Source organism: Drosophila eugracilis, unplaced genomic scaffold (genome assembly GCF_018153835.1).
Source record: "Drosophila eugracilis isolate 14026-0451.02 unplaced genomic scaffold, ASM1815383v1 contig_2154, whole genome shotgun sequence".
Classification (NCBI taxonomy): Eukaryota; Metazoa; Arthropoda; class Insecta; order Diptera; family Drosophilidae; genus Drosophila; species Drosophila eugracilis.
The window spans coordinates 6767093-6794998 of record NW_024573038.1 but is presented as its reverse complement, the minus strand read 5'-3'; the positions used below and the strand labels follow the sequence as shown (position 1 = coordinate 6794998).

The following is a 27906-nucleotide window of genomic DNA, read 5'->3' as shown; positions in this document are numbered from 1 at the left end:
TAAAATTGATTAAAAAAATAAATATTTATATTTATAGATTTATTCACGATGCTAAAAACTAAACGAATTGTACGACAAAATCTGTTGAATAAGACCAAAAACAGGGAGCTCTGTCCTATTTGGGACTCCCAAAAAATGGGTAACAATTACAAAAAGGGGGTGTGGCGAGGATGTTGTAAATGGTGTGTGTGTGTGTGTTTGTGTGGTTTGTGTGTGCGCCCCTAGAAAAACGGGGCAATTCTTCTTACTGGCTAGGATTCAATATTATTCATATTTAATATTCAATTACTAGGAGCGTTTTAAAGTTTTGCATTCATTTATCGGCTGCTATTCATTCTGGCTGGCAAATTAATTTTAAAAATGTAATGCAGTGTTAACAAAAAAGAGGAAACTACTAACAATTATGCTTAGATCGGCTTTTCGTTTTGTATAATTATGTATAATTATTGTTTACAAGTAGCATAATTAATATTTACGTGTATATTTGATGTTGTTTTCTTATTAATTGGTTTTGTGTGTTTTTTTCTTTCTTCCGTTTTGTTTAAATTATAAAATTACCTAATCAAGAAAACCATAAAAATAGTTGTTACTGCTGCTGCTGCTGCTTCTGCTGTTTGTTTACGATGTTGATGTTAATTGTAATTTATTGTTAGTGGCGGCCTTTTAGGCCTTCCAGTTGTTCTGGCGACTGCCGCTGGCCCCGCTTTGCTGCTGGGGCGGAATCATCTCCAATAGATATTGACGCTGCAGCTCCGCCGCCCGCTGAACTTCTGCCATGCTATTGCCGCTGCTTGAATTCTTTGACGATCCGGATGACGAGCTGCTCTTCTTGTTGTTATTGTTGAAGGCTGTAACAAAATGATATTTTCAATCAGTAATCATAATCGTTGTCTTAATCTCTTATTCCCAACTTACCGGCCACTTGTGCCGCCTGCGCCATGGCCATCTGGTAAGAGTACAGAAGCGGAGCGAACTGCATCATATGCTGAGGATTGCCTCCAAGTCCTTGTCCCAAAGCTAAAAGTAAAATATTAAAGATTAGTTATAAAGAAACAAAATTTCGGATTAAAACCGAAACCCACCTCTAAAGAGCTGCTGCTGGAAAGCCTGCATGGCGGCCGCCGTGGCTGCTGGTGAGGAACCGCTCAACCCTGCCGCCGGATTAGACGACCCCGTTGAGGCTCCTCCAAAGTTACCCAATCCTCCCAGAGCAGCCAGATTGCCCAGCTGGCTAAGGTTACCCAGATTGCCAAGATTACCCAGACTGGCCAGGCTATTGATATTCAAACCACCCATGCCGCCAAGGGCACTCAAATGAGCAGCCGCCGCCAGCGTGGCCGCCGAGTACTTGTCATAGCTCTGGGCCGCCTGCTGCTGTTGCGTCTGCTGATCCCGCTGCTGATCCCTGTCCCGTTGATCCCTTTGCTGTTGCTGTTGCGATTGATGGTGATGATCGAGTCGATCGTTGCGAGAGGATCGTGAGGAGGTGGCCGCCTCATGGTGATGCGCTGCTGACGGTCCTGGACTAAGGATACCCGCCTGCTGGGCGGCAATAGCGGCTGCAGCGGCGGTGGCAGCCGCTCGTGAGGATCGCGATCCTCCCGACGACGGTGGTGGTGTAGCTTGACTTTGGGGTGGTGGTGGCGTTGGACGCGGTGGCGCTGGTGTTGGCGTCTGACATTTGGTGGGTATCACGGTCACCGACGGCGGCAAATTGACCAGGGCAGCAGCCGCCGAGGCATGCGTCGCCTGCAGCTGTTCTCGTTCCCTTTGCATATGCGACGATGAGGAGTTGCTGGATACCGCAGAAACGGATAAAGAATTTCCACTCGATCCATGGGTGTCCACTGGCGAGGGACTGCTCTGACTGGCCAGACGCTGCTCAATTTCCTGCTCCTGCTGCAACGCCTTAACAAACGCTTGTTTCAGTCGGTTGGTGTGCTCTGCCTTGAGGGCCTTCTTCACATTCGAGGTTACACACTGCTCGCAAATCACCTTGGGATCTTTGTTGGCTGTAGGAAGTATAGATTGTTAGATTCTATGCTTTCTATTACTTATGAGGTTATACATACTTTGCTTCTCCCACTTCCACACGGGCGTAAAATCAATCTTGCACTGGGCACAACGGAATGGAGCTGCCACAGCATTGGCCTTCTTGTTGACGGTCAGATAATCCACAACAGTTTCCAAACCAAGAAGATATACGAAGTCCGTGTTGCTGGGATTGGGGATAAAGTGCATCTCTGGCGGTGGTGGCTTGGGTGGGGGAATCTGTCAAAGACCAAACCAAGTATAAAACCAAAATTTCCATATTTTCTAAGGGATTTTTCACGCTCACCTGAAGCAGCGTTTTTTCCAGCTGCTTGCGAAGAGCCATTTTAGCTGCCGCCTGTCTCTGAGCAGGTGTCTGAGCATCTTCTCTAGGCGTTGAGCGGTCATTCTGTTAAGAAATAAATTTATTATTTATCTATAAAAATATTTATTAAAAGGATTAACTAACCTTCTGATCGTTGTGCTGATTCTGATGTGATTGGGACAGTGGTAACGCCGGCGTGATGGAAACAGAATTGCTTATGGTCCCAGGTACCTTCGAATTATCCGAAATATTAGGCTGCATGTTTCAACGATTTGGTTGGGTTTTTTGGTTTTGTTTTTATTTTTTACAGGATAGCAAATACAAATACAGAGCAAAGTTGAGTTTTTAGTAGTCGAGAGATTAGTTCAAGTTAAATGAAAACGAGAAATGAAAGAATATTTAGTGCCACTTGCACGAAGTCTCCTCGGTTTTTACTTTCTTTTCATTTTTTTTGGAAAATCCTCATACAGAGACTGACTTCGGCTGATTTGACAGGTGAGTAGTGTTAGTTAGCAATGTTGGGAAAGTTTTTCTATGGACTTGTTTGTGTTGTGTGGTGTTAGGCAGCAAGAACTATCGAAAAGTTTTTCATACAATACATTGTCTTAGAAGCAAATAGAATTAGAATAAAATAGAATTTAAAGTTACTAAATAGAAATATTTTAAAAATAAATTAAGACCCCTTTTCATTAGTTCTTTCTGCCTAATATGTTTAATTAGTTTGTTAGTTTTACGAGTGTTTTGTGTTGACGGTGAGCGTGAGTTTTTGTGTCTTTCAAGTGCTTGGAATATGTTTCTTTATCTAAAATGTTTGTTTGCTTTGTTTGCTGTGAAATAGTAAATTGCAGTGTCTTTTTGGTGGTTTTTGGGCAAAAGGTGAGAGAAAAACTCGGCGCTTACGGCAACGATTACATTACAATAACTCACATTGCGTGGTTTCAGACTGGAGGGCGGCGCCGATGTGGGCGTGATGGTCACCGAGGGTGTGATGGTGAGATTCGGCAGGTTGGTGCGCGGCGGCAAATTGCTCGAGCGGTGCGATGAGGAGGTGGCGGGCGTGATAGTGGTACCGGCAGCTAATGTGGCTCCAGCGGGCAGCGATGACCTTGGCGGTGGCAGTATAGAGTTGCTGCTGCTGCGATGTTGACCGCTCATGGCGGCCGCTGCAGCTGCAATAGCCGCCGCCGCTGAGCTCGAGCTTCCCGTTCGACTGTTGGTGGCGCTAAATATTGGAAAATGAAATTAATATAAAGAAAGATCTACAAAACAAATGAAATCCTCACCTGATGCTCACTGCCGGTCCGCCGTTGCCGCCTAAGCTGCTCCTGCTGCCCTTGCTGTGGGCGGGCAGTGGTACCGCAGACGTTGGCGTCACACTTAGCGATCCCTTCGAAGTGAGGGCGGCTGGAATCGCTGCTAGTGGATTGTTGGGTGAAACACTAGTGGGTGTGACCACCAAGTTCTCCTTCATCACCTGCTGCGATTGCTTGAGTTTCTTGAGCAGCATCAGTTTGGTCTCCTCATTGCGCAGATCCTGTCGCAGCTTCCTTAGACTCTTTTCACGCTCCTTGAGCTCGGCGTGACTGAGCTCTTTGATGGGCACATAAGGCGGCATCTCCTCGTCATCCGTCTCTGAATCAATATTACCATTCTGCTGACGTCCATTAGTGCGAGCAGGTAATAACACAATGTCCGGTGCCTCGGCATAGGATTTGGGTTCGGTTCTTGGTCGCAGGACCCTCCTTTGAACCTTATTCTCATCTTGACCTCCACCTATCGATCCACTTGTCGCACCTGTCACTCCGTCACTGGCATTAATGCTGTTACTGTTGTTGTTGTTTGTGCTGGAGCTATTGGTGTTACTGCTATTGTTGGTGCTGCTGCTGCTGTTGTTGGAGTTAATGTTACTGCTATTGGTGGTGCTGGTGGTGCTAGTGCCATTGTTGGTCGCCGGCGATGGTGATGGAGTGATAGTTAGACCCGAATTGTTCGCCGTTAATGCTCGCAGATCCCGATTACTTAGTGTCGCCGGAGATGGAGCCGGCGTTATGGTCAACGCCGGGTCACGGCCGGACCCTAAACTCAAGTCGACCACGTCGTCGACTTCCATTTTGGCCATTTTCGCTCGTCGCGTCGTCGTGATTCTGTATGTTGATTAACTGCAAAGGGCAGGGAAGAGAAAATCGATTAATTAAGGTGGTGGAGGTTAAGGAGTTTGTTACTTTATATTTATTAAAGTTTTGATTTAGGTTTTAATATATTTTCCTTTTAAATTTTTAGGAAATTTAAGTTAAAAAAATATAATTCGGTTTTGATAGTTTTAAGCACCATATTTAAGCATAATATTTTCAAAAATTGTTGTTGTGGGTTTAATCATCCAAAAAGGAGCTGAGTGATTCAATAGGGGTTAAGAGGGCGTGGCAGGGAAAGGGGATATTGTGGCATTCGTGTTTTGCCAAGGGTTGAATTCGGGTTTCCTTTTCTGAGTTTTTATACTCGTTTTGTTTTCCTTTTTGCCATCATGACACTTTGAAAGCGGAAGTGCGACTGTCTAACCCCTAAATGTATCTGTATCTGTAGCACCGTTTCTTTCCTTTTTCACCGTGTTTCGATATAATAAAGACATCCTGATTTCAATTTATTAAGGCGGCGACCTTGTTGCGGAAACCGATACATATACCTTCTCGAGGAAAAATAAAGAAAAGAGGGGAGAAAGCTGCACTAAATCACAAATCAAATCCGATTTGATCGCAGATATCCAAGTGTAAGTGGATTTGGGGCATTTGTGTGAGTGAAAAAAGCGCCACAGCGAAAAATTTCTTTCGATTTGGACATCTTATCTACATCCACAAACAAGTCACGTTTTCGATTTAACAAATTTTCGCATACAAAGCCGCTGGTTTTTGCGGATACAAGAAAATTTACATGAAAACCGAGAGCTAGTTGATGGGTGGAGAAACTTGTAAGACAGTCATCGTTGGCTAGTAAGAATTTAAAGGATGATTTCGTTTCAAGTTCTCAGATTCAAGTTTTCACTTATTTATTTTTCCGAAATGTGCATAAAAAGCGGTTTAAGACTTGAAATTCAAGGACATATAGTGTTTAACGGGTTTTAATTTTTTTTTCAATATACAGAATTTTTAGTGTATCTCCACTGTACTTAGTAGTAGAATAACTAGCTAAGATCCAAACCAGCAAAAACGGGCGCACACAATCACGGCCCAAGAACAACAGCAAAAACAACAGCAGCTACCTGACACGTGAGAGCGAGAGGTGAATAAACCTTTCAAGCAACTTGAGCTGCACCAAACCACAAAACAACAAAGCCCAACAAATACGAACAAACATTCACTTGCTGCTGTTTCTGCTGGTTTTTGAAAAGCACACACAAACAATATCAAAATGTCAATAAAAAATCATTTTAACAAGACACCAGCGATAAACCAGCAATAAGCGTCACAATTAAAATGAAATATAAACGTAGGATCGTAAAATAAATACGCCAAGCCAAAGCAGGTGGCAACCCTGGCCGAGTTTGCCGAGAAGAATCTCCGCTTTCCGAAGAAAAGCGAATCAAATGGCATAATTACACAAAGCTGGGGCAAAAAAAGAGAAATAAATAAAAAATAAAACAACTTGGCATTGTTGTCCCCAACGTGCTATAAATTAACTTGCTTTGAAAGTTAGCACACAAACAAACACGCACACTATGTATGTATGTTTGTAAGTAGAGTGTATGAGCACGCTTACTCGTTTGTTTTTTATTATTTTTTTTCTCCCTCCTCCTCATGCTGTTCCTCATTCTGCCTACTTCCCCCTCCCACCTTGAAAATGGGGCTGTCGGCAGAGTCTCGTTACTTTCGACACTTGTGTCGTCATCAGATTGCGCTGCCCGCTATCAGTGCACAGTGGGTCGTATTCGCGGGGTGTACATGATAATAGGTGGCAAAGCGTGCTGCGCGATAGTGGGCGACGATAAGATCGAGTGGAAATGGTACAGTGGTCAACAGGTATTGTTCTCGTTATTTCTTAAATTATGTTATTAATAGAAAAGCATCTTCAGGGAACTATTTAAAAATCCTTATAATCATTTTTTTTATCATGTTTAACGATAAGAATAATTCATAAGAACGTTTTTTATAGCATGAATAATAACATCAGTTTTGTTTTATCGTGGGATCATTGTCTGAAGAATTTTACGATTATTATTAACGACTACTTCCCACTGTGCCCTGAATTTGTTGGCCTGTGTATGCGAGTTAATTCAACGGCGTGAGATTGTGTATGTTTGCTTGGCAAAGTGTGTGAGTTTGTGTGCTCTGATGATTGTCAGCTTTTTCTTATTAAATTAATGCAAACATTTTAAAATTTTTATAGATGCTTTTTAATGTTCGCGATCATAATACGTGATGAGTGCTCCTTTGCCGACAACATCCCCCTTTTCTTTATGCTTTCACCACTCCCTCTTACCCTTTAACCCCTGACCGCTTTTGAGAAAAAGAGCAGACTTTATCGATTTGTTGCGACGTTTGGCATTTGTGTGACTATAATTGTGCTTAATAGCGCGCTAAATGTGCTTCAATTAGCGTGTGTGAGTTGCTCAGCTTAGGTTCACAATGGGTTGTGGGATATACAAATACTTGATGATCTTGTGGGGTCATCAGTTTGAGAACTAGTGCACTTCATGCTCAAGTTCAAGTTTAAGGGTCGTTGGCACCTGAAGAGGTACAAATTCATAAAAACCAAGTTAATATGATTTCACGGGGATTACTTTCAAGATATCCATATCAAAGTGACCAATGGCGCTACTAGAGTTATATTAAAGTGACCGAAGGAGATAAAAATGCGAAAGTGGGGGAAGGGGTAAAACAACTTAGAAGAGAATGACAAGCGACGACGACGCAAAAAAGCAAAAGAAATAAGGTTAAATCAAAAGTACAGTTGTGTACATAGCGCGGCCAGCAGCAGCACCAACAAAAGCAACAACAGCAGCAACAAGAACAACAACAACACAAACAAAAGCGAAGAGCAACACAGCAAAGCAAGCGAAATGTGTTTGAGTGTGGCTGCGGTGAGAGCGACAGAGAGAGAGTAATCGGTGAGAGCCAGAGGAGGAAGGCGGGAGAGCGAGAGTAAGATGGAAGAAGAGAGCGCACGTCGCACACACGCGAGACGACATCGAGAAATGAGAGAAAGAGGAGAGTGGGCAGCAGTTTTTGGGGTCTGGCCACCCAAAAGCACAACCCCCTCCTCCCAATCCACCATCCACTCTATTACATCCCCCACCTCAGACCCAATGATTTGCATATTAGTTGGTTATCAAAACCAATGGGATACAGATTTAACTAAACTTTCAATAATATTTTAGGGTTATGGGCTCCAAGAACTAATCCAAAAGTTAGTTCTATGGCAAACTATCTTGCTTAGTAACACCCAAATGTTCTTCATGTACAAAGGAATCAACCTATTCATTCTTTCAAAAAACGCGATTGAGAACTATAAGAATCATAATTAAAACTTTAAAATCATATCACAAAACCTCCCTTATATACTTTCTAATATACATATGTGTGTATGAATGTACATAGCTGAGTAACTAAAAATTTCGAAATCCCTAACAATCATCAAATCTTTAAACAATAAAATGGAGTATTTGCCACAATTCATTTAATTATTATTATTATTATCAATAGAGCCCAAGGTCTTTGTCATTAACTCTTGCAGAGTAATCTCTATGAAAACCGCCTTAGAATTTATGAATGTTGATTAAGAAACCTGCCTATGGACTTGAATACACCTTAAAGTAATTTAAAACACAACAAGAATAATATAAAAACCTTTAAAATAATCATAAAGGCAAGACGCAGCTTAGCAAACAAACATATTTATTTCGCCACGTTTCGGTTCGACATTATAAGAAATGCGCATATCTTATATCTTTTGCCATTGTACATAGGCGGCGTGGAGAGGGGTGTGCGATGGGTGTACGAGGTTTAGTCGAGTGGAGTGGGGGGTCGTCTCTGCTTGGCTGCTGAGAGAAAAAGCGAGAGAGCAAGCGAGACCAGGCGAAAGAGCACGACTTGTTGTACATGGTTTGGGGTGGGGGTACGTGGAAGGGGGGCAGGCAGGCAGGCGACCGACCTTCGTACATATTTACTCATCCATGCTGGGATTTGGATTCGGAATTGGGAGGGTGGTGCAAAGGGTGCTCAAAACACAATCCCAAACAATTTCAATTCCAATCCCTAGCCCAAACCCAAAACCAAACGTAGGCCAATTCGACAACTGCATTGAAGTGATGTCATCGAAAACTATGGAGAACTATCGAATTGCATTCAAAGAGTTCGGACTTGCAATTGCACGGATATGCGAAATATGTGAAAGTTCTAGAAATCTGTATCTCTATCTGTATATCAATTCGTAATACCAAACATCAAAACAAAGCTGTTTAGACAAAGAAATTCATCTTATAGTATTTGGTAAAATGTGAAAGAAGTAGGGATTATTCCTCCAGGACAGTTAGTAAAATTAATAAGTTAGCCCAACAAAATAATCATCTAGAATAATCCAAGAGAACTAAGTATACATTTTCCATTGCTCGGAAATTATATTTATTCTTATCTCCCCCTCTTTTTCTTCTAAAATAACTGCATATGTATATAAATAAAGCATTTCCCAAAAACGTGCTATAATTAACTAAACTAATCTAATCGAAATTAGTAGCTTGTTGACGATTCTTTCATATAACAATTAGAAAGGGCTTTTGCTGAAAGTTTCCTATTTGATGTAATCAAGTTAAGTGCCCGATGGCACTTCCCTCAAATCGTTCACTGTACCTCAACGTTTTTTTTTTCTCGTTCCGTTTATTTATAACAACCGATAAGCAGCACATTGAGCAATTCACTGGCACTACTCAAAGCAGCAAGCAAATGAGTTTACAGAAAAAACCAAAAGTTCTAAATGGGTTAACTACACCATTAGGCGCAAATTAATTGCTTGCACTGTATGACAAATCTAAAGAATAGTGAAAATAAATACCAACAGATTCTTTTCATTCTTATTTGGTTTTATTTTTCTTGCTTATCAGTTAAGTATACACATATTTTAAAAGTGTCTGCTGAGTAATTGGCAAGTTAAGAACAAAACAGAACAAAATCTTAAAGGGGGTGATCAACAGCTGTTTTTTCTTCGTGCTCTTGACCAGTGTTGCCAACTAAATAAACAGTAAATACAATACATAAGGAGCAATAGCAACAATGCAAAGACAAGCTAAAAATTAATGACTTTCAAACTGGTTTTGTTTACTGTTGTTGTTGTTGTGAATGAGAAGTAAAAAATATAAGAGAAGAAGAAGAGATGAAGCCGATGCCAAAGCATCATTTAATGCTTTGTTCGCCTCCCGCAGAAAAAACGTTGAGGTTTTTACTTAAATTCAACATATTTTCTGTATACTCGTATATGTACATAGAGAGATAAGCTTTGCATGTGGGAAACAAATGGTGAAAGTATAACATAATTACAATTAGTTAAGGTAGTTGGTAACCCTACTTTAAACGAATTAGCACAAATATAATATAAACAGCTAATATTTATGTTTATCCAACAATATATACACAGTTTATATTTATGCTTATAAATTTGTGTGCCAACAGATGATAAACATTTTAAGTTGGCAACCCTTTGAATTAAAATGAACTTCAAGCTTAAACAGTTAAGAAATTAGCTAAAATTACTTTAAGTATTTGATGTTATTAAACTAACAAATGAAAACTTTAACAATTTACATATCATGTCAATTTGCAATTTTGCCCATTTGCGCAGGTAGTGCTTATATACATTCATATATACCATGTTTATATATAAATATTTGATTCGATATTCGTATATATATGTATATGGCAAAATATGCAATTGCCCACCTCTCATCTCTTCTTCTTCTCCACGTTGCGTCTTTGCTATTTGTTGTTGTTACTTTTGTTGTACATAAGCAGTCCCATCCATGAATGTGTATGTTTTCCACTCACACTCCCGCATTTCACATAGGCAATGGGTTCAACTTGTATATAAAACCAAACGACCGACCAACTCTGCCGACGTCGCTGCCAACGTCACCGTCTCTGCTTTTGTCTATCCAACCATGCGCCCCCTTTCCTCCTCTCACCCTCACCCTCTTTTTGGATATGCCTGTGTGTGTGAGTGTGTGTTATTACACCTGGGGTCAATAAATTGGGGATAAGCAATAATTTTCTAAGTTCCTGGATTAACAAGTCAAGTTTCTAGGATTCACAAGTACTTCAATAATTCTTAAAGTAAATATCTAAATATTTTTTTCTAATGTTAATTATAACCTTCTTATATTATACAAACAAATTGTTTAAACAAAAACATATAGTGAAATCATGTTTTTGATAAGGTATAATATTTTTTTTTGTAATTTTCAAAGACAGCTAGATTTCTAGCCTCGAGTGTGAAGTATGTATTTTACGGCATTCGGTGGCCGTTGACTGTTTGGCTGAGAAACGGCGAAAAGGCAACCGATCTATTTATTACAATTCAGAATTCACAATTCACCCTGTGTAGCGTACATCATTACGCATTTGCATTTGGCACATTTAAAATTTCAGCCGTGCTTAATTCATTTCGGCTTCCTGGTTTTGTTTTGTTTGCCGTTTTTTCTTTTGGTTTTTGTATTTTGTTTTTGTTTCGCTTGCCAAGCAATTGACGCCTGCACTTCGAATGCTTTGGAAAAATTCCACTTAATCAAGCAAATTACCAACGCGTTGCTATGCTTTTCTCTTGTTTTTTGTTGCTTTTCCATTTTTTGGCTATTTTTAGGCTTTCGTGCTTTACCTTTTTTTTTGGTCTTTTGGTTGGCAAAACAAAGATTGAATGCTGCAGCATGGGAAAGGAAATGGAAATGAGAGAGAAAGAGAGGGAGACAAAGTTAAGAAGCGTTAAGAATAACCCCGAAAAGTAACGCGTAAAAGCAGCGCCCAAAAAGAAATAACAAAAACCAGTTAGCCGATACTTTTCTCTCTCGCTCACCACACACACAGACTTAACTTTTTTATGACATACTACAATGATAAGTGCGAATAAAAAAATACGGAAAATATTCGTGAAATTCATTCAATTTCTTGGTGAGATTTCAGTTTCGTTTGCCATTAGTATAATTAAGTAAATATCAGTCTATAAATAGGCTTATCAAAGCTGCCAACGCGCAGCAGTTCGGGCAATGCAATAAAAATAATAAACTTTAGCCTTGAACTAACCACCACGAATAAAAAAAAATGAATATGCCTATATAATATATAGAAACTCTCATGTAAATATGCAAATGATGTTTTTTTCTATATACACTTATTAGCGTGTAATTGTATCTTAGCACGCGTTTTTCGCCTGCAAACTGCATGCTCGGTGACAGGTCCCAACCAAAGTCTTGCATTGTGCACTCTGTCAAGGGTAGCCGCGGGGTATATATAGTATGTACATTCGTATGTAATATCCCGCCTATCAATCCACATAAGGTGTGTATAGAGTAGGTTCTCATAAAAGTATGTATGCGGTCACAGTGGGGGTTGCCACATGACAATCTTTGAGATACATATTTTCAAGAATTTATAAGATACTTTTGAATTACAGATATATTATCTTAGATGGGTATACCTAAAAAACCTACTTACTATAAAATATCACTGACATCATTCATCAAGTTCACATCCAATAAACCCCTTTCCCTCTTTATCGAGCGACCACTGCTGATTATGTACTCCAACCAAGGGGCATACATAATTACATCTGAGCCACGTCACTTCCGGCATAGAGTCGAGTCGAAATACTAATAAATATCCCCACTCAGAAGATTGGGTATTTGGCAAATCGAACCCTTTGGATCTGCATAGTTTGCATGGCCATGTACGATTCAATATATATATATATAGATGTATATACATACATACATATATAGTCCAAGTATTTGTCTGTGCATATGCATGGCGTATAAAAATAAATGTCAGCGCAAAAAAAATGGAAAAAGAGAAAACATTTTTTCTAGCTCTCTAGCTGATAAGCAGGGCGACACTTACATGCACACACATACATTTATATATGTGTGTACATATGGACGGCTCAAGTATATAAGCATATGTATTTATTTAGGGTCTGAGAGAGTACGTAATACTTTCAATTTGACTGTTTGCTAAAGCTGATTCACAGGTCTTTCATCTTAATCCAATTTGTGATAACTCTAAAGATTCATTTTGCGCTATCGTTACTTAGCTACTGCTACAAATATTTCTTAGCTAACTGTAGGCTATTCACTGGAAATGGTAGTTATATAATATGAGTTATGTACAGTTGTGTATTTGCATAAGATTAGAATATCATTTAACTTTAAAAAATTTATTGAGGAACCTTGTAAATTTGCCTTCGACCAATTTTTTAATTAATTTTAAAGAATAATCAATAATTATTAACCATTGACCATATTGATTTCTTCAAAGAAAAAATTACATTTATTTATTAAGATATAAGTTTAATAATGTAAAGAATACCCTCAGAAAACAGTTTGCATTTTTCTTTCTTATCTTGGCAAAGTAAAATAGTTTTCAAGGTCGGTGAACCCTGCACAAAAAAGAGAAATCGCTTGATGCAGCTTAATAACGGTAACGAGTTAAGTGATGCTGCAACTACATCAACTAATACAGGCACTAGTGGTTGCTACTAAAACTAGTATTAGTCGCTGCCTTCTATGCGCGGCACAATTCTTTTTTTTTTTTATGCGCTTGTTCTTATTTTTGCACTTAATGACGTGTAACGAGCTCGCGCGCGTGTTTTGCGCTCTCTCTCGCTCTCTTTATATATATATATACACATATATATATATGTATATATAGGTTGTATATGGCCAGCATACACACAAACATATGTACTAGTAGCTGGGGTGTGCGTGCGAGCGAGATGGCACTCTTTGAAAATAAACAGGTAAAAAAGGTAAACCAAAAGAAATAACAACAAAAAAGTAGCTTTGCCACTTTTTTTTTAGCCGTCTGTCTTCGTTTTTTTTGTTTAATTTTTTTTTCTTGAGTGAAATGATCGTCAGCAAACAACCAAATTGGCCTGGCGGGTTTTCTTCCTCTTGTTTGTTGGCCAACAATAATTATCGTTGATACCTTTTAAATAATTAGTCAGCAAGAGCTGACCATGAAAATCAGCACAAAATAAGGAAATCAATATAAGTTTTTCGCAAAACTGTTTACAGCAGCGGTTTATCTTCTGTTAAGTTTGTATGTATTAACTCAAGTAAATGGAAAATTGTGAAGGTGGAAATTTAATGAGCATTTACAGTTTAACTATTGTTTGTGATTGCTTATTGAATGTTTTGTTACTCTAATTCCATGAAAAACCATTAAAGAGTTATTGTTATATATTAAGTGTTATTTTAATAGACTTGATTTAAAACACCTCTAAAGTTGACAATAAACAATTATTATGTTGCTGCAACTTTATGACCATGAAAATAACTATAACATCCATAAACTTTCTTTCCTATATGTTGGCAACTCTCTTTTTATCGTACAAAGATAAATCCAACCAAATAACAAAACATTTTCAAAAAACAATCGACAGAAAAGTCATTTAAACGGTCAATTGCCTCAGGCGGCCAAAAGCAAATGTTCGAATGAGAAAAACACAAAAACCAAACACAAACTAAATAAAATTGAGAGGCACTGAGAATATGCCAGAAAGAGAGGGTGACCATTTGGCGGAAAGAGAGGGGTAGAGCAGCTGACAGCTGCTAAATAGCAGCGAAAAAACTGCAGGTCGAAAATTACAAAAAACTAAAATGTTTTATGACCCAACAGGAAGTTATTAACAATACATATTTTAGCATATTTAGTGCGTCTCATAAAAACAATTGATCGATTAGATAAAATATGTTTTTAAATAATGTTTGTTAATAAAACAAATCCCTCTGGAATGCTAGACAGTATTAATTAGGTTAGGCATGTGGCATGGATTTAAAAATGGAAAATAATGTATTTTTAAAGTATTTACAGACAGGAAAGAATTAAAGTATCTTATCTTGTTATTATATATCATGAAGTATCTAATAAAGAAACATCTTTAGAAGAAGACATTAAAGCTAATAGATCATTTTGTAGATATGTTTTCTAACGCATTGACGTATTTTATAAACAAATACCGTGTAAATTAATATGAATATTTAGTAGCTGTGAGACTATGATATGCCTTTCAAAATTCTTCAAACGTGCTTCAGGAACGGCCATTAAAAAATGTTAACCACATTGGGATGTGCATAAATTATAATTTACCGGAGCGCAGCAGCAGCCCCCAAGATGTCGATTCGGATGAAGAAGAAGCAGAACAAGAAGAAGGAGATGGCATGGGTATGGTAGAGGTATAGGTGGAAACGGGGAGAGAAGGCGACAGACCGATACAAAAAGAGACTGAGAGAGTGAGAGAGAGTAAGAGGAGTCAAGAGAGCCGCCTTATATACATGGGCATGGAATGTTTGCCTGTGTGCACACGCAGCACACACATATATTCCGCCGTTTGGGTTCTACTTTCGTATATATACATACCATATATACTATATAGCCGACATTATGTACAGCTGTGTGTGCAAGCATCGGGACAGCTAATCAGGCAATTAAAGAGCCACCAAATAGCCCAAGCAACAACAAAAAATACAACAAAAACCAGAAGAAAGAGAAACAATTTAAAAAACTGAGGTAAAATCGACATCGAAATGTGCTAAACAACAGAAACAAAAACTTTTGCCATACATTCTTAAATGTTTGACATCCTAAATAAAGTATTTGTTTCATTTTAATATAATTATTGCAAAATTAACTAAATCCCAAAAGATTTGCCAAGGTTTGTATATATAAGAGGTTGTCATAAGCAGACAGTGGGTGGTATTTTCAACTGCCCCGCCCACTTAAGCCCATTTGGGTTCAAAACAGCCACCCATTTAGTTAACCTGCAAATGCCACGCACTTTTCAACAATTTTCAACCACCGAAAACAACGCAAAAAAGCAACAAGAATAACAAGTATTTCGTAGTTAAGCTACACGACTAAAAAGATACCGGTTATTCTTTGTTCTTCAACCCTAGAGGATATTATATTTCAACGATGATACTATTACTACTTTTCTGAGACTTATTTAACAAATATTAAAATAAACAATGACGCTATTTAATAAAAAAAGAGGTTATATTCTTTAAACCTTCAAGAAAACATTCAAATTATCTAAGAAAAACAAACTAGAATATTATCTTTTCTACACAAAACATATCCAAATGTTTGCATCCCTTCGCTCCTTACAATTGATTTTATTGTTCCTGAATAAATTCCTATAACCTCTTCAAAGCTATTAGAAACCTTTTATAAGCTGCTTATCGAAAAAACATTTTATTCGGATTAATGTAAATAAATGCTTTCGCAGGGTTGTAAACAGATTTCCTGTTTAATTAACCTTACACGGTATTTGGTTTTAAGTAATGTTTATGAGTAATGAAAAGAATTACGAAAATGGATTCAAATTATCATCACGAAATGGAAAGATGAGGTTTAATATATGTTCATAGAAATCTAGAAGCTAAAAATAGTACCACCTAATGGATTACTAGTCTGAAGAAACTCTTCGTAGCAAGTTCAGGAAAGTCTCTCCAGTTTCACTTAGTTTTCCTTGATAATAATACAACCCTCGAGTGAACAGAAACCATTATAAAAACAAGAAGGAAAACAGATTCGACAAGTTACTTCACTTAATGCGGTTTGCCAGTGCAGGGGAAGAAAATCGCAGAAACGAGGCGGTTGGGAAAATCCAAAAGTGGGCGGCTGCTGTTCTCAAAACTTTCCGCGAACCTTTAAAACGTGCTTTAAAAAAAAGGAAAAGAGGAAGGAAGGAAAAGAGAGCGGAAAACCTTTACGTCTGGGTTCCCATTTTAGCCATCTCCGCCTCTTTGGAGGTTATGCCCACATAGCAACACAACCCAATGGCGCCACCCACGCGCCACCCCCTAAAAACCCTCCCGTACCCCACACCTCCCCCTTTTTGGCCTCTCTGTGTGTTGGGTTACTTTTTTTTTTGCCTGCTTCTTCTTTTGCTTTTTGCCCTAACACAAAAATGTGTATCTAGAAATATTTTATGCAGGCAACTCTTCAGCGGGGTGGGAGGCGAGAACATGGGTGGTGGGGGTGGCCGATAGGTGGAGTTGGTTGGGGGAAGGGGGTGGTTCAACCCCCTCACCCAACCGCTGCTGCTCTGGTTGCTGTTGTTGCTATTGCTGTTATTGCCTTTGGTTTTTGGTTTTGGGCGTGTTTCTGGTGGCACAAAACTATGACCGAAAAAACGGGGCAGGGTGTGCTATGTGAGGCGGAGATGTCGCTACCTCAGCACACATATAAATCCCCACAATATATACAGTCGAACTTGCTATAACTGAAACTTTCCGGAGGAAAAAACTGCACAATAAAATGCAACAAGATATGTTATTATAAATCAAAAACTTATCAGCCTCTAAAAACAAAAACTTCCTAAACATACAAGTTAATTAGTAAGTTCTATAATATGTTTTAAAATATGACAAATATATTTGTGAAAGTTTATTAATAGAAAATTTTATAAAAACCAGTACCATTACATTACATAAGTTACTTCATATCTAAAGGTATCTTAAAACTTTTAAATTCAAACATTAAATCCGTTCTTAGTTAGTCAATCTAGCTCAAAATCCCTTGAAACGAAATAGCAGATGCTAGTGATTAGAGTTATAGAAGTGGAACTGTAGATATATATATATATTTCTATATATATATTGATATACATAGGCGGAACATCAAGACACATGTCCACATAATTGCCAAACGCGCAAAATCGAAGTGGCGACCTGCCCACTCCACCCTAAATTCACCCCCACCAAGCTACACAAACCAAACCCAATCCACTCCCAACCCCTCCGGCTTAGGATTACTCACGAATTTTGCATTTGCAGGTGGGTGGTACAGTTGCGTTTTCAATTTGTAGTTCGATATTCGGTGGCCTGGGGTAAACTAAGCCAGTTTCATAAATAATTGCAGAATATTGAATTTTGAGGTGCCCAAAGCCCATCCCTTCTTTCTTCCTCTCCCCCTTCCCAATACAAACTGCCTATGATATTTGCGCTAATTGCCATTGCCGTCGTTGGCATTTTCATTAAAATTGCGTAATATTAATGGTCGAATAGAAGGGGTTGCATGCTGGGTCACTATGTGGCTAAAACTAATTTCCCGTCCGAGGTTTCATATGTTCCACACACACACACGCGCGCACACCCATACAAAACCATACGTAGTAGTTGCATCAACAAAATTCGGATTTTCGGCATTACAATTTGTGGAAATTTGCATATATGGGGGTGCTTGACCCCGAAAACCCGACGAATAAACCATATTCGCATCGACCTGCTGCAGGAAGTTCAGTGATATACAATGGCATGGTAGGCATATCATCGCATAGATTACGCAACTATTCCCAGGATACCAGAGGCTAGAAAGAGATGGAGATAAACTGAAAGGAGAAGGGTGTTGGTGGATAGCTTCACACATTCGCGGCGACACATTTGTGCCACTCGACTCCACAAGGTACCCACAGATGGCCACCCCAAAAAAGGTAGGAAATCCACTCAAGCACATCGAACAACAACACTAACTGCTCCCTTGGTTCCCCGTTGGTCCGCCCTACTACGCCACTGTATTATACAGCTGATATCAAAATATAATAACACAGAATATACACCGTGCCCATAAATTACGAAAACCTTGTTATCCGACAAGTAAAACAGTTAAGTTTACATATTTTAAGGTCTTATCACCATCCGCAGATTTTCTAGGAAGTTGAATGTTACTTTTATTCTGAGAATGCTTTATTGCAAAAACAATTTTAGTGACTCTGCCTCGAAAATAAATAAATCAATATAAAGTTATGGAAAAGCTAGCATACATCTTGGCGCCTTCAAAAGTGATTTCAAATCTCTAAAGACCCCTGAGGTCATTTCCAAATATGGTTTTGTATAAAATCTGACAGAATTGACAATCTGAACGATGACATTTGCTATAATTTCGACCACAGCTGTGCGTAGGCCTTCGATAGATGGCTGTTAAAGAGGGGGAGGGTGGTGGGTTCATCGGATGATGCTGATGTTGCTGCTGCTGCTGCTGCTTTTGTTGTTGTTTTTGCCTTCGTTTTCGGGTACCGACGAGCCCGGATATTATATGCATACTTGAACTATGCGAGGAAGGAAGCTGGCGACCGACCAGACCAGCAGACCCTCCTGTCATGCCATTCCCGAAAGCCCCCTAGACCAGCCTCAACCCCTCCCATGGTTGCCCCCTCTTATCCTGTTTTGTATATGTATCTGTTTTTGCATGCTCCTCTCTCTTGCTCGCTCTTTGGTTGTATGGGGCTATGTTTGTGTGTGTGCCGAGTGTTTATATACATGTGCATGCACAGCTGTACCGTTTCGGGGCATTTTACAGCCACAGAGCCGCCGCCACAGACCACCCAGGCAACCACCCAAGCACCAACCACAGCCACCCCCAAAAACAGGACCACCCACAACAACAATGCAAAACGTCTGCATTTCAACTAACGCCACCCGATACACAAACAAACGGAAAGGGGCAAGGGCTCCTCTCTTTTCCTACCCCCGGCGCCCCCCACACCTCACCCACTTGGAAAAAACCAACAGCCACCCACAAAACCACCCACCTTCTCCCTCGCACCACCCAATGCAGCAGCCTTCTCATATTGCCATAGTTGTTGTCTTCTTCTTATTGTTGTTCTTGTTGCTGGAGAACTGCCGAAAAAGTTTTATACATAAAGCGGAAGCTTACGAAAAATCCCCAACTTCCACCCAAAAAAAAGAACACCCCTCGAAATACCAGAATAACGGAACTCATTACAAAATCAATAAGTAAATTTTTCTTTTTCATTTACTATCTACGTGCCTTTTTTTGTGGCGGACTTTTCATGTTTAATCAATAATTTAACTTTTAAGCAAAGTTAGTGATTGTTTTTTATAACTTTTAGTTTTTAATATAACCATAATTATATAGGGAAATGAAAAACTAACTCCTTTAACTAATAACTAAGTTAATTTCCACTTCCGGCTTTAAATTGAAGTCTCGAGGTCTTCTTGGCCGCGCACAATCGATTTTTTCAGAAGCACGCAAAGCCAAGTTAAAACCACCCACCCATCTTCAGCCCAAAAGCACCAAAGGGGATCCATAAAAAATATATGTATATATAAGTAAAAACAAGCAAAGAGACAGGAAAACTCCCAGAAAATAAAAGGGAGGTACGCGAAAAAATGGAGTGGGTAAGTTGGGTTAAGGTGGAAAGTTTGAAAAAATCCAAACAATAAACGAATTCCTTTGGCTGAACAAGCTCTTGCCATCTGACCTTTTTTATTCCACCAGGGATTTCAATAAAATTCTAAGACTTACTGTAAAAAGAATCTGTTTAAGATCTTTCAATAATGGTTTGTGTTCTCGGAAAAGGTATTTCAGTTTATTTAAGTTAAATTTAATATATGTAAATATAAGATTTTTTCTTCCCATTCCTTAAGTAGTTTTGAATGTTTCACTTTTAACTTTAAAGTCAGAAAAGTGGTCTCAAATTTGAATCTGTAAACTGAGTTCTGAGCTCTGTCTTGCTTCAGGGTTAAAATTTGAATTAAAAATTTAATTACTAAACAAAACCTTGTAAGTAAACATGAAAAGACAAAGAATATGCTATTTCTTTCTATCGATAAATGAGGAAATCTTTGCTAGCTCTACTACGGTGTTATCGTAATCGCCATCACAATCGCTCTTGAATCGTTTGCAGACTTTGATTCATTGTTCTCTCTGGTTGTTGCTTTTGCTGGGCTTTTGTTTTACTTGTCAACAGAGGGTTTAGTTTGGTGCATCGGCTTAGGTCTAGGTACTACAGAAACCCCCTTTACCATCCCCACCCTCCTACCCTGGCCATCCAAAAACAACAATGCTGCGGACGCTGCATGCAACTATTGAAGCATGAACATGCAATTTATGTACCTCTATATGTGCATATATACCTACGAACTATGAAATACAGCAGCAGCAACTACAACAACAACATCTGCAAAATAAGCGACTGTACTTTTGATATAAAATCCACTCCACTCCACACTCCCATACATGGAAAACCAAACACAAACACATACTGTTTCAGATATATGTACGTATGTATGTATGTATGTATGTATATATAGCACCAAAAACCCCACCTCCCACTTTTAGAGACACCCACTTGGAGTGGAAAGCTCTGTTTAGTTTTAGTTGCGCTTTAAACTGCATTTCGGCTTGCGATGCTTTGTTGTTGTAAGCTGTACATAGAGGAGATTGCATGGGTGTAGCCAAAAAGGGGGGTTGGTTACTTGTGCAGCAAACGAAATAGAAAACAACTGCAATATGTTTGATTCCCCCCACAAATGCAGAATGGAATCACCAGAAAACAGCCCCAGATGCATTGCAGGCGTTAGATTCAACCGAAAAAACAGACATTTACACCCAAAAACATGCCGTCTCCTAACCAATTCCAGTTGTCATCTATAAATCGTTAGCTCTAATAGCAGCATAGGATAGGGAAAACTTTGGAAGAGCTGTTGAATAACTGGTATTGAAAGAAAATCTCTTTATTTAGTTAGTAAAGCTGCATGTTATTAACTAACCTACCCTAAACATAAGTTCATATACAAACATATGTTTCATACTGTAATAATAAAAAAAAGTTATATTTTGAATAGTCTCGATGCCCATATTTGTATTAAAGTATATGAAGTTGCCTTTAACACTACCAATATCTATGAAAACCTGTCTGATTTGTTTATGACTTCCAAGCCAGAGGAGTTTTTCCTGAACTCTTGACCCCCCGTAACCCAAATTAGGATAATCTTTTGCCATCGATATCAAGAACAAATGAGGCAGGTGGTGGTGAAAAATTAAGAAAGGGGAAAGGGAAAGGAGGAAGTGGCAGAGAGGCGGCACTGCAAAGCTGTCGACTTTTGTTGCTCCACTTGCACAAACAAAAACGCACGAAAAGACGAAAAGAGAATTTCGGCTATCGAGCTGCTCCCCCAAACTCACAAACACACACACTGTCAAACTCACCTGCAAACTCAGGTAAATCGAAGTGTGTGTGTGTGTGTGCGGGTGAGTGATACCTGTGTGGAGCTGACACGGCAACAGAAAAAGGTAACGCTAAATCCATAGCGATAAATCTAGAACCGGGCATTCTAGTTCCAACCCAACAGATAATTTTATTTCATTTGATTTGAAATGGCATTTGTTTATGGCAGCCTTGAACGTGAGGACTTGGAGGAATGAAAATTATTTTAATATATTTAAAGCGATTCAAATTAATACTAGATTAAGTTAATGAACTGTAAAATAGAGACAAAGAATTTAATAATAATCAGTTTATATTTCCTAAAAAAAATCTGACCATTATGATTAGGTAGATACAATATATGTCTAGTTCCAAAGTCTCTTTAAGAATTATAAACCAGATAATGTTGCTTACCTAAAACTTACCAAAAAATGTATCTTTTCGCTGGTATCGACATGAAAGTATCTAAAGGTCGATTTTAATCTCCCAATAAACTATTAATAAGGTTAGATTGATCGTTTAGGTTTAAAATAATTCCATCCATATCCTAATGGTACACCTAAAACACCCCCTAAAACTTTTTGATTTTGACCTGATCCACTGTGAACTAGTTCAAATTATAGTTTCTCCCACAATGCACCCCAAAACAACAACAGTTGAAATTCCAACAACACTACAGCAACTACTATAACAACAACAGCTAGAAATGCGGGTCTGGGTCGTAAAATCGAGAGAAGAGGCGAGACGAAGAGTAGTGCAAAGAGGAAACTATGGAGGATGGGGAAACTCGACGAGACATCGAGAATGCAGTGCACATAAAGAATGCCAAAATAAGTTTAAAACTAACGACGAACCGGGTTTTATTGCGTGCGTATGTATATGTATTTATATGTGCACGTTTGTGTGGGAACGAGACAGCCAGCAAGGTGGTTTTTGTATGTTTGTATATTGGAGCATGCAACTTTGCCGAAAAATGCGTATTACGGGGTTTGAAAGAAAGAGTGGGGGGAAGGTACCCAAAAAAAGAGAGAGAGAACCGATTGGGAGAGAGAGTTCACGAAACAAGTGCATTTCTGTATGGATGTAGTATGTATGTACGTGTGCGTGGGGGGTAATATTCGAGAAATTAACAAGTGTTGCAAAGCGCAAAAAAGTGCGTGCGGGTAATTAGCAAAAATAAAAAAAACGAAATCAAAAAGCAAACTGACAAAGTTCATTAACACAGTTAAAATTAAATCCCCGACAACAATTCATTCATAATCGAGAAATGTGTGTATAGATAACGGAACAAAACGAGCAGCAGCCGCGACAACCCCTTCCGAAAACAAAAATAAAAACCGTGGCAACCCAGTCGAGCGGCAAAACAAAAAAAAAAAAATAGAAAAAAGGTAGCAGCTGAAACAAGCGCCTAAGCATGGCGTCACAACAACAACAGCAGATAAAGGCTGTAAAAATTGTCAATATAGAAGAAAGAAAGGCAGCAACAAAAAAAAACAAGAAGAAGACGGAGAAGAAGCAGGCTTTTGAGCTTTGCGAAATAATGCGCGAGAGTTAAAGAAGAAGCCGCCAACGCCAACTGCGACGTCGGCAGAGCATTTTTAACGAGCCGAATGACAAGCGCACACAAACAGAAACACCAACACAAGTAGCCATTTATGCAGATGCCCACAGACGAGGGCGAAACAAAAGCAACAAGTTCATCGTTTAATGGTGTTAAAATAATTATTCTATATGTAACTTATCCGTTACTATTTTGCTTGATTTAAGAAGAGTAAGAAATTTATTGAAGTCTTATCTTCTTGTCTTTTATCGTACAATAGGAAAGGTTTACAGCCCTACATGAGTTTTATTGACTATGACTTTTTTAATTGCCACTATTGCATTGACCTCGATTGTCCACAAATACACAGATGGGCGACATGCATACGAGACGCCGCAGCAGCAGACCGGTTGAGGTTAAATTGGATAGTGGCAGAGCGAGAGAGAGAGCAAACGGTAAAGAGAGGGGGAGAAGAAGCGGGAGAGAGCGATTGGAGATGGAGCATACATATATTGAATTTTTCTTCTTTAGCGTAATGAAAATTTTAGCACTGTTTTGGGGCAAGAAAACGAAAAAGAAAGAAAAAAAAAGAAAACTTACCCGCGTGTGAAAATCCGTTATTCGATGGCGCCTCTGCCGCTGCGCTGCTGCTGCGGAACTCCTTTCGATTTTTCCAATTTCGCATGCACAAAACTATATGGATTTCACTTAACTAAATACACTGCTTATGTACACTTAATATATGCACTTATTCGTTGGTATGTATGTATATAATACGCCTAACCAACACACTAGCAGCACGCGCTCTGCTGACGTCGACGCCGATGCTATTGCGGCTTTTTTTTCGAAATTTTTTAGCCGCACTTTCCAATATATTTTGTTTTATATATTTATTTAAATTTTTGTTTTTGCTTCGCTGTAAACTATATTTGCAATTTGTTTACTATTTCGAAGAGAGAGTGAGACTCACACAAACACACATAGAGACAGACCGCTTTATACACTTGTGTGCTGCTTTAATATTAATCCACTTCAATTTGTTTGTAAATAGATAACGATACGATATTGTATTATATCCGCCGAATTTACTGATAACTAACTATTTGCTGCAACTCGATTCAATTTTAATTGTGCTTTTCGCCGCTCCACTCACGCACACTCACTCACACAGACGAGACCGCGTAGCACACGACCGAACGATCCGAGAGATGAAAAAGTAAAAAAGTGTTTGTTTTGTTTTCCTCCGTAGAGCTGGCACGCTATTCGATATCCGTTAATTAATATCGATAGACATCGTTGACCATTTGGCTATTTTACTGTAACATACGCGCGGTCACACTGCAGTTTGCAAATTCGAATTCTAGCTTTAGCAAGTACATAAACCAAACAGAGAGTACATTGATATTCCCTTTTAAATTAATATAAACCGTTTTTTGTATTTCAAATTACAAATCATAAATTAGACTTCTCTTGTTATGCTGACATTTAATAAGCTAATAAAATTTCATAAAAGAACGCCCAACTTATACATTGGCGTGTTTTTGTATATACAAATATCAAAAACTGGGTAACATATAACATATTTCGGCTTTCATGTTAAACCTTGTTGAATTGCACGAAGTTTTCGGCCTGATGTTTGATGTACGATTTACGACAATCCATATCATCGGCGGGGCGATTGTGTGGAGCCCAGACGGGTTCCCCAACGAAATAGCGACGAGTTCTGATAAAGTTCTAAAAACAAAAAACAAAAATACATTTAGAGAAACAGTTTGGATATGAAAAGCAACAATTTACGTTGGAATCCAAAGTAAAACGATGATAGATGCCAGCTGGTATTATAATAAGATCTCCTTTCACAACCAGAATGCGGAGCCAGTTGTCTTCGTTACTGCGAGATATTTTAAATTTAACAACCAATAAATACATAATACAGCAATGAAAGTAAACAAATAAAATCCGGCAAACTTACTCGCGAACATCGAAGTAACCAGATCCATCCAAAATCAGGCGAATTTCCTCATCGGTGTGCAGGTGTTCAGTGAAAAAAGCCTTCAACTTGTTGGCATAGTCAGGCAGGCACTTTTCCGAGCAAGTGATCTGTAATAAATCTTTGTTTTATACAGGATCTATAGTTGTTTTGAGTAAAAACATCGATCTTGCCTCATCATCATAGGTATAACCACGTTGCGCGCGCAGTTCCGTGAGAGTATTATCGCTCTGGTAGTTGTCCGCGTTGATCTGCAAAAGTGAATATTCAAGATAAGCTCGCCCCCAAGGTCACAAAAGGTTTAAAGTCGCAGTTTCACTTGCTTTAAAATATTCCACACCGGTCTTCTTATAAAGATCATCTAGTTCCAAGTAAGCTGGGGGATTGCGATGATGCTCCAGGCGCTGATCGGTTTCCTCCGTATCCATATACCAAACTTGTACCATTTTTCCGACTTTTTTAAGCGGTTTTAAACAAGCAAATGGCAAAAATCGACTAACAAGTGGAAAATTAAACTATAATCAGCTGTTTGTTGATTTCGAATTTTCGAACTAGATAACAGAATTCTCAGATGAATGCCACTAATGCTGTTAACTGTTAACATGTAAAATAAATGTCGTTACTATTCGAAAATAAATAAAATTTCCAAATTTAATTTTATAAATTGTTTTTATGGTGCAATATTTTTAAATAAAAGGCTTGCTTGAATTTAATGTTTTTCAATATAATCTTTTATTGTTCTGTTAATATTTATAAAAATGCTGAAAATTAAGGAAATTGGTTGTTTAGTATAAAACCTAAAATTGACTTTTACTAACCGACCGATACAATTATTATAAACTAATTTTGTGGCATAATTTGGTGAAGTCAACTGACAAGTTGGTACTAACATTAATTTAGTACATGAAAATGCTTAGTTCCTTGTTTTTACATTACATTTATTAGCGTTAAAATGAAGCACCCAATTACGCAGTCAGTTTGGCCAATTCCTCACGAAGCTCGGCAGTGTCAATGTTTCCCTTCGACTGGGATTGCGATTGGTTTTGGGACTGGGCCAAAAGGCGAGCGCAGCTCTTCTTGTGCATGAACCAATGGAGTCTCTGGCACTCCCGATCGCAATACTGCACCGCCTTGCACTTGGAACACTTTTTATCCGGCTTCTCAGCGCCGCAGGTGCTGCAGTAGCTTCCCTCGTCCTGCAAAAAAGTTCAAATGTTAAATTTAATTAAAATATATAACTTATTAAACCCACCACAAATCCCCTCATTCCGTTGATGGCATTCCGCAGGATCGTCAGGGCAGGTGGTGCATCCTTAGCGCCAAATTGTGTTGCAATCTGCCGGAAGATGGTGCACTCCCTTACTGGAAATTCCCTGGCACATTCTCGCAAAGTGTATTCCACATAGTCTAGCTGGCCCAGCTTGTTCTCCTTGAGCACTCGCTTCACGAACATCTCAATAAAGTCGTTCTTGTTGGCATCTGTTGCCTCCTCGCCGCCTTTCTCCTTATGCTGGGCCTTGAATTGCTCCTCGCAGCGTATCAATTCAGCCAAAATCCAACCCTGATAGTGGAATTTAAAGGCTAGCAGTTCGTTAAGGTCATGAGACTTCTGCATTTCCTTTTCGCACATCAAAGCCAGGGTCTTACGCAGGCTGGAGAGGATCCTAAGCAATCCCAGTGACTGGACATTTAAGGCAATCCTTACAGGGTGCAGATTGATTTCGGTGACAAAGGCATGGAAGGATTTTAGTAAACTCGGTGGTATTTGTGGCTCCGTTTGCTGGCCATGCACTTGGGTGTAGTACTCCAAACTTGAGCGAGTCACATAGTTGTTAATGGTCTCCACGCAGGCATGGTTGCCTACGAAAGCGGCCATTTGGGCAGCAGTCCTATTGACACTATTGATGCTACCGGGCTTGATTCCCGCATCCAAAAGTTGCCGACACACGTGTGTATTACCAGATAGAGCAGCGAAATGCAGAGGCGTATAGTCAGCTCCATGTTGATTAAGGTTTATATCGGCACCCTGTTGGAAAAAGAGAGTTATAAGCGGTTCTGTAATACCTATGTATGTGAGTTTTCTCATGATGTCTAGTACCCAATAAACTATTTCAGGGTAGGTTTTTTAGCACAAATTCGAAACACCTGTGGCTTGAAGGGTAAAAACCTCATATTGCTCATATTATACCCACCATATCCAGAAGCAATTGAACCGCCTCGCGATTTCCTTTAAAGCTAGCGTGCGCCAAACATGACATCCCGCTGTCGTCCACGAAATTCACGTTATTCACTGTGACCAGCAGCTGCTTGAATCTACTGGTGTCATTTTTGGCCAGGCTATCCAGTAACTGGCGCTGCAGGTCGTCCAGCTGCGGGTTCTTGCTCTCCTCGGTCATTGTGACTATGTTTTTATAGGATATTTTCAAGGGTTTTCCGGATAATGATAATCAAGAAGAAAACTCCACTGTTTTCGGCGTGCACGGGTTTACAGCGATAGTTGTAACGTTAGGCAACACAGTCTCGGATGCGATATATCGTATTATAAGTGGTACTCATTTAAAATTATATGTATATAAAACAAATATTCTGCTTGGTAATAGTATATAAGAAAGGTATCATATTAATATGTTTTTGTTTTAGATAAAAGATTTTGTTTAAGAATTAAAGAAATTGGTATTGGAATTGGTACAATTAAAATATTGAAATATTTTAAAATTGTAATTTCTGTTAGGAAAGCGACACTGTGGTCAAAAAGAAAACTAGCCAGAGAGCCAGAAAAGAGCTGCAACTGAGCGAACGCTCTCTTGTGTCCAAATCTGT

General features: G+C 39.0%; 3 protein-coding genes across 4 annotated transcripts; all 3 read right to left on the bottom strand.

Annotated features, from left to right (window-relative positions):
* Positions 1-24: 24 nt before the first annotated feature.
* Positions 25-24330, bottom strand: LOC108114425 (dual specificity protein kinase splA). Of its 2 annotated transcripts, none has more exons than XM_017225412.2 (9): positions 23697-24330; positions 3640-4515; positions 3284-3578; positions 2501-2611; positions 2339-2440; positions 2073-2271; positions 1083-2012; positions 916-1017; positions 25-848 (listed from the first exon to the last, which is right to left on the bottom strand). In XM_017225412.2, exons 2-9 carry the CDS (start codon positions 4473-4475, stop codon positions 664-666), a joined length of 2760 nt encoding a protein of 919 aa, XP_017080901.1. In that variant the 5' UTR covers positions 4476-4515; positions 23697-24330; the 3' UTR covers positions 25-663. The 2 variants fall into 2 exon arrangements, with proteins under 2 accessions (XP_017080901.1, XP_017080902.1); XM_017225413.2 differs by having other exon boundaries at positions 2501-2587.
* A 225-nt stretch (positions 24331-24555) lies between these two features.
* LOC108113991 (1,2-dihydroxy-3-keto-5-methylthiopentene dioxygenase) lies at positions 24556-25612 on the bottom strand. The gene is made up of 5 exons (XM_017224734.1): positions 25410-25612; positions 25260-25337; positions 25069-25196; positions 24894-24987; positions 24556-24830 (listed from the first exon to the last, which is right to left on the bottom strand). Exons 1-5 carry the CDS (start codon positions 25530-25532, stop codon positions 24693-24695), a joined length of 561 nt encoding a protein of 186 aa, XP_017080223.1. The 5' UTR covers positions 25533-25612; the 3' UTR covers positions 24556-24692.
* A 395-nt stretch (positions 25613-26007) lies between these two features.
* On the bottom strand, positions 26008-27593 carry LOC108114349 (ankyrin repeat and MYND domain-containing protein 2). Its single transcript, XM_017225289.2, has 3 exons — positions 27279-27593; positions 26339-27112; positions 26008-26282 (listed from the first exon to the last, which is right to left on the bottom strand). Exons 1-3 carry the CDS (start codon positions 27480-27482, stop codon positions 26052-26054), a joined length of 1209 nt encoding a protein of 402 aa, XP_017080778.1. The 5' UTR covers positions 27483-27593; the 3' UTR covers positions 26008-26051.
* Positions 27594-27906: the final 313 nt, after the last annotated feature.

What these genes read in the sequence shown, in the direction of transcription:
- LOC108114425 (XM_017225412.2), bottom strand. Translation starts at nt 4,475, where the DNA reads ATGGCCAAAATGGAAGTCGACGACGTGGTCGACTTGAGTTTAGGGTCC. An exon ending in CCAGTCTGAAACCACGCAAT is followed by an intron (nt 2,612 to 3,283) that starts GTGAGTTATTGT and finishes TGAAACATGCAG; the next exon opens with CCTAATATTTCGGATAATTC. An exon ending in CCAGCAGCAGCTCTTTAGAG is followed by an intron (nt 1,018 to 1,082) that starts GTGGGTTTCGGT and finishes TTTTACTTTTAG; the next exon opens with CTTTGGGACAAGGACTTGGA.
- LOC108114349 (XM_017225289.2), bottom strand. Translation starts at nt 27,482, where the DNA reads ATGACCGAGGAGAGCAAGAACCCGCAGCTGGACGACCTGCAGCGCCAG. An exon ending in TTCAATTGCTTCTGGATATG is followed by an intron (nt 27,113 to 27,278) that starts GTGGGTATAATA and finishes TTTTTCCAACAG; the next exon opens with GGTGCCGATATAAACCTTAA. An exon ending in ACGGAATGAGGGGATTTGTG is followed by an intron (nt 26,283 to 26,338) that starts GTGGGTTTAATA and finishes ACTTTTTTGCAG; the next exon opens with GACGAGGGAAGCTACTGCAG.
- LOC108113991 (XM_017224734.1), bottom strand. Translation starts at nt 25,532, where the DNA reads ATGGTACAAGTTTGGTATATGGATACGGAGGAAACCGATCAGCGCCTG. An exon ending in CCGGTGTGGAATATTTTAAA is followed by an intron (nt 25,338 to 25,409) that starts GCAAGTGAAACT and finishes TCACTTTTGCAG; the next exon opens with ATCAACGCGGACAACTACCA. An exon ending in GGTTACTTCGATGTTCGCGA is followed by an intron (nt 24,988 to 25,068) that starts GTAAGTTTGCCG and finishes AATATCTCGCAG; the next exon opens with TAACGAAGACAACTGGCTCC.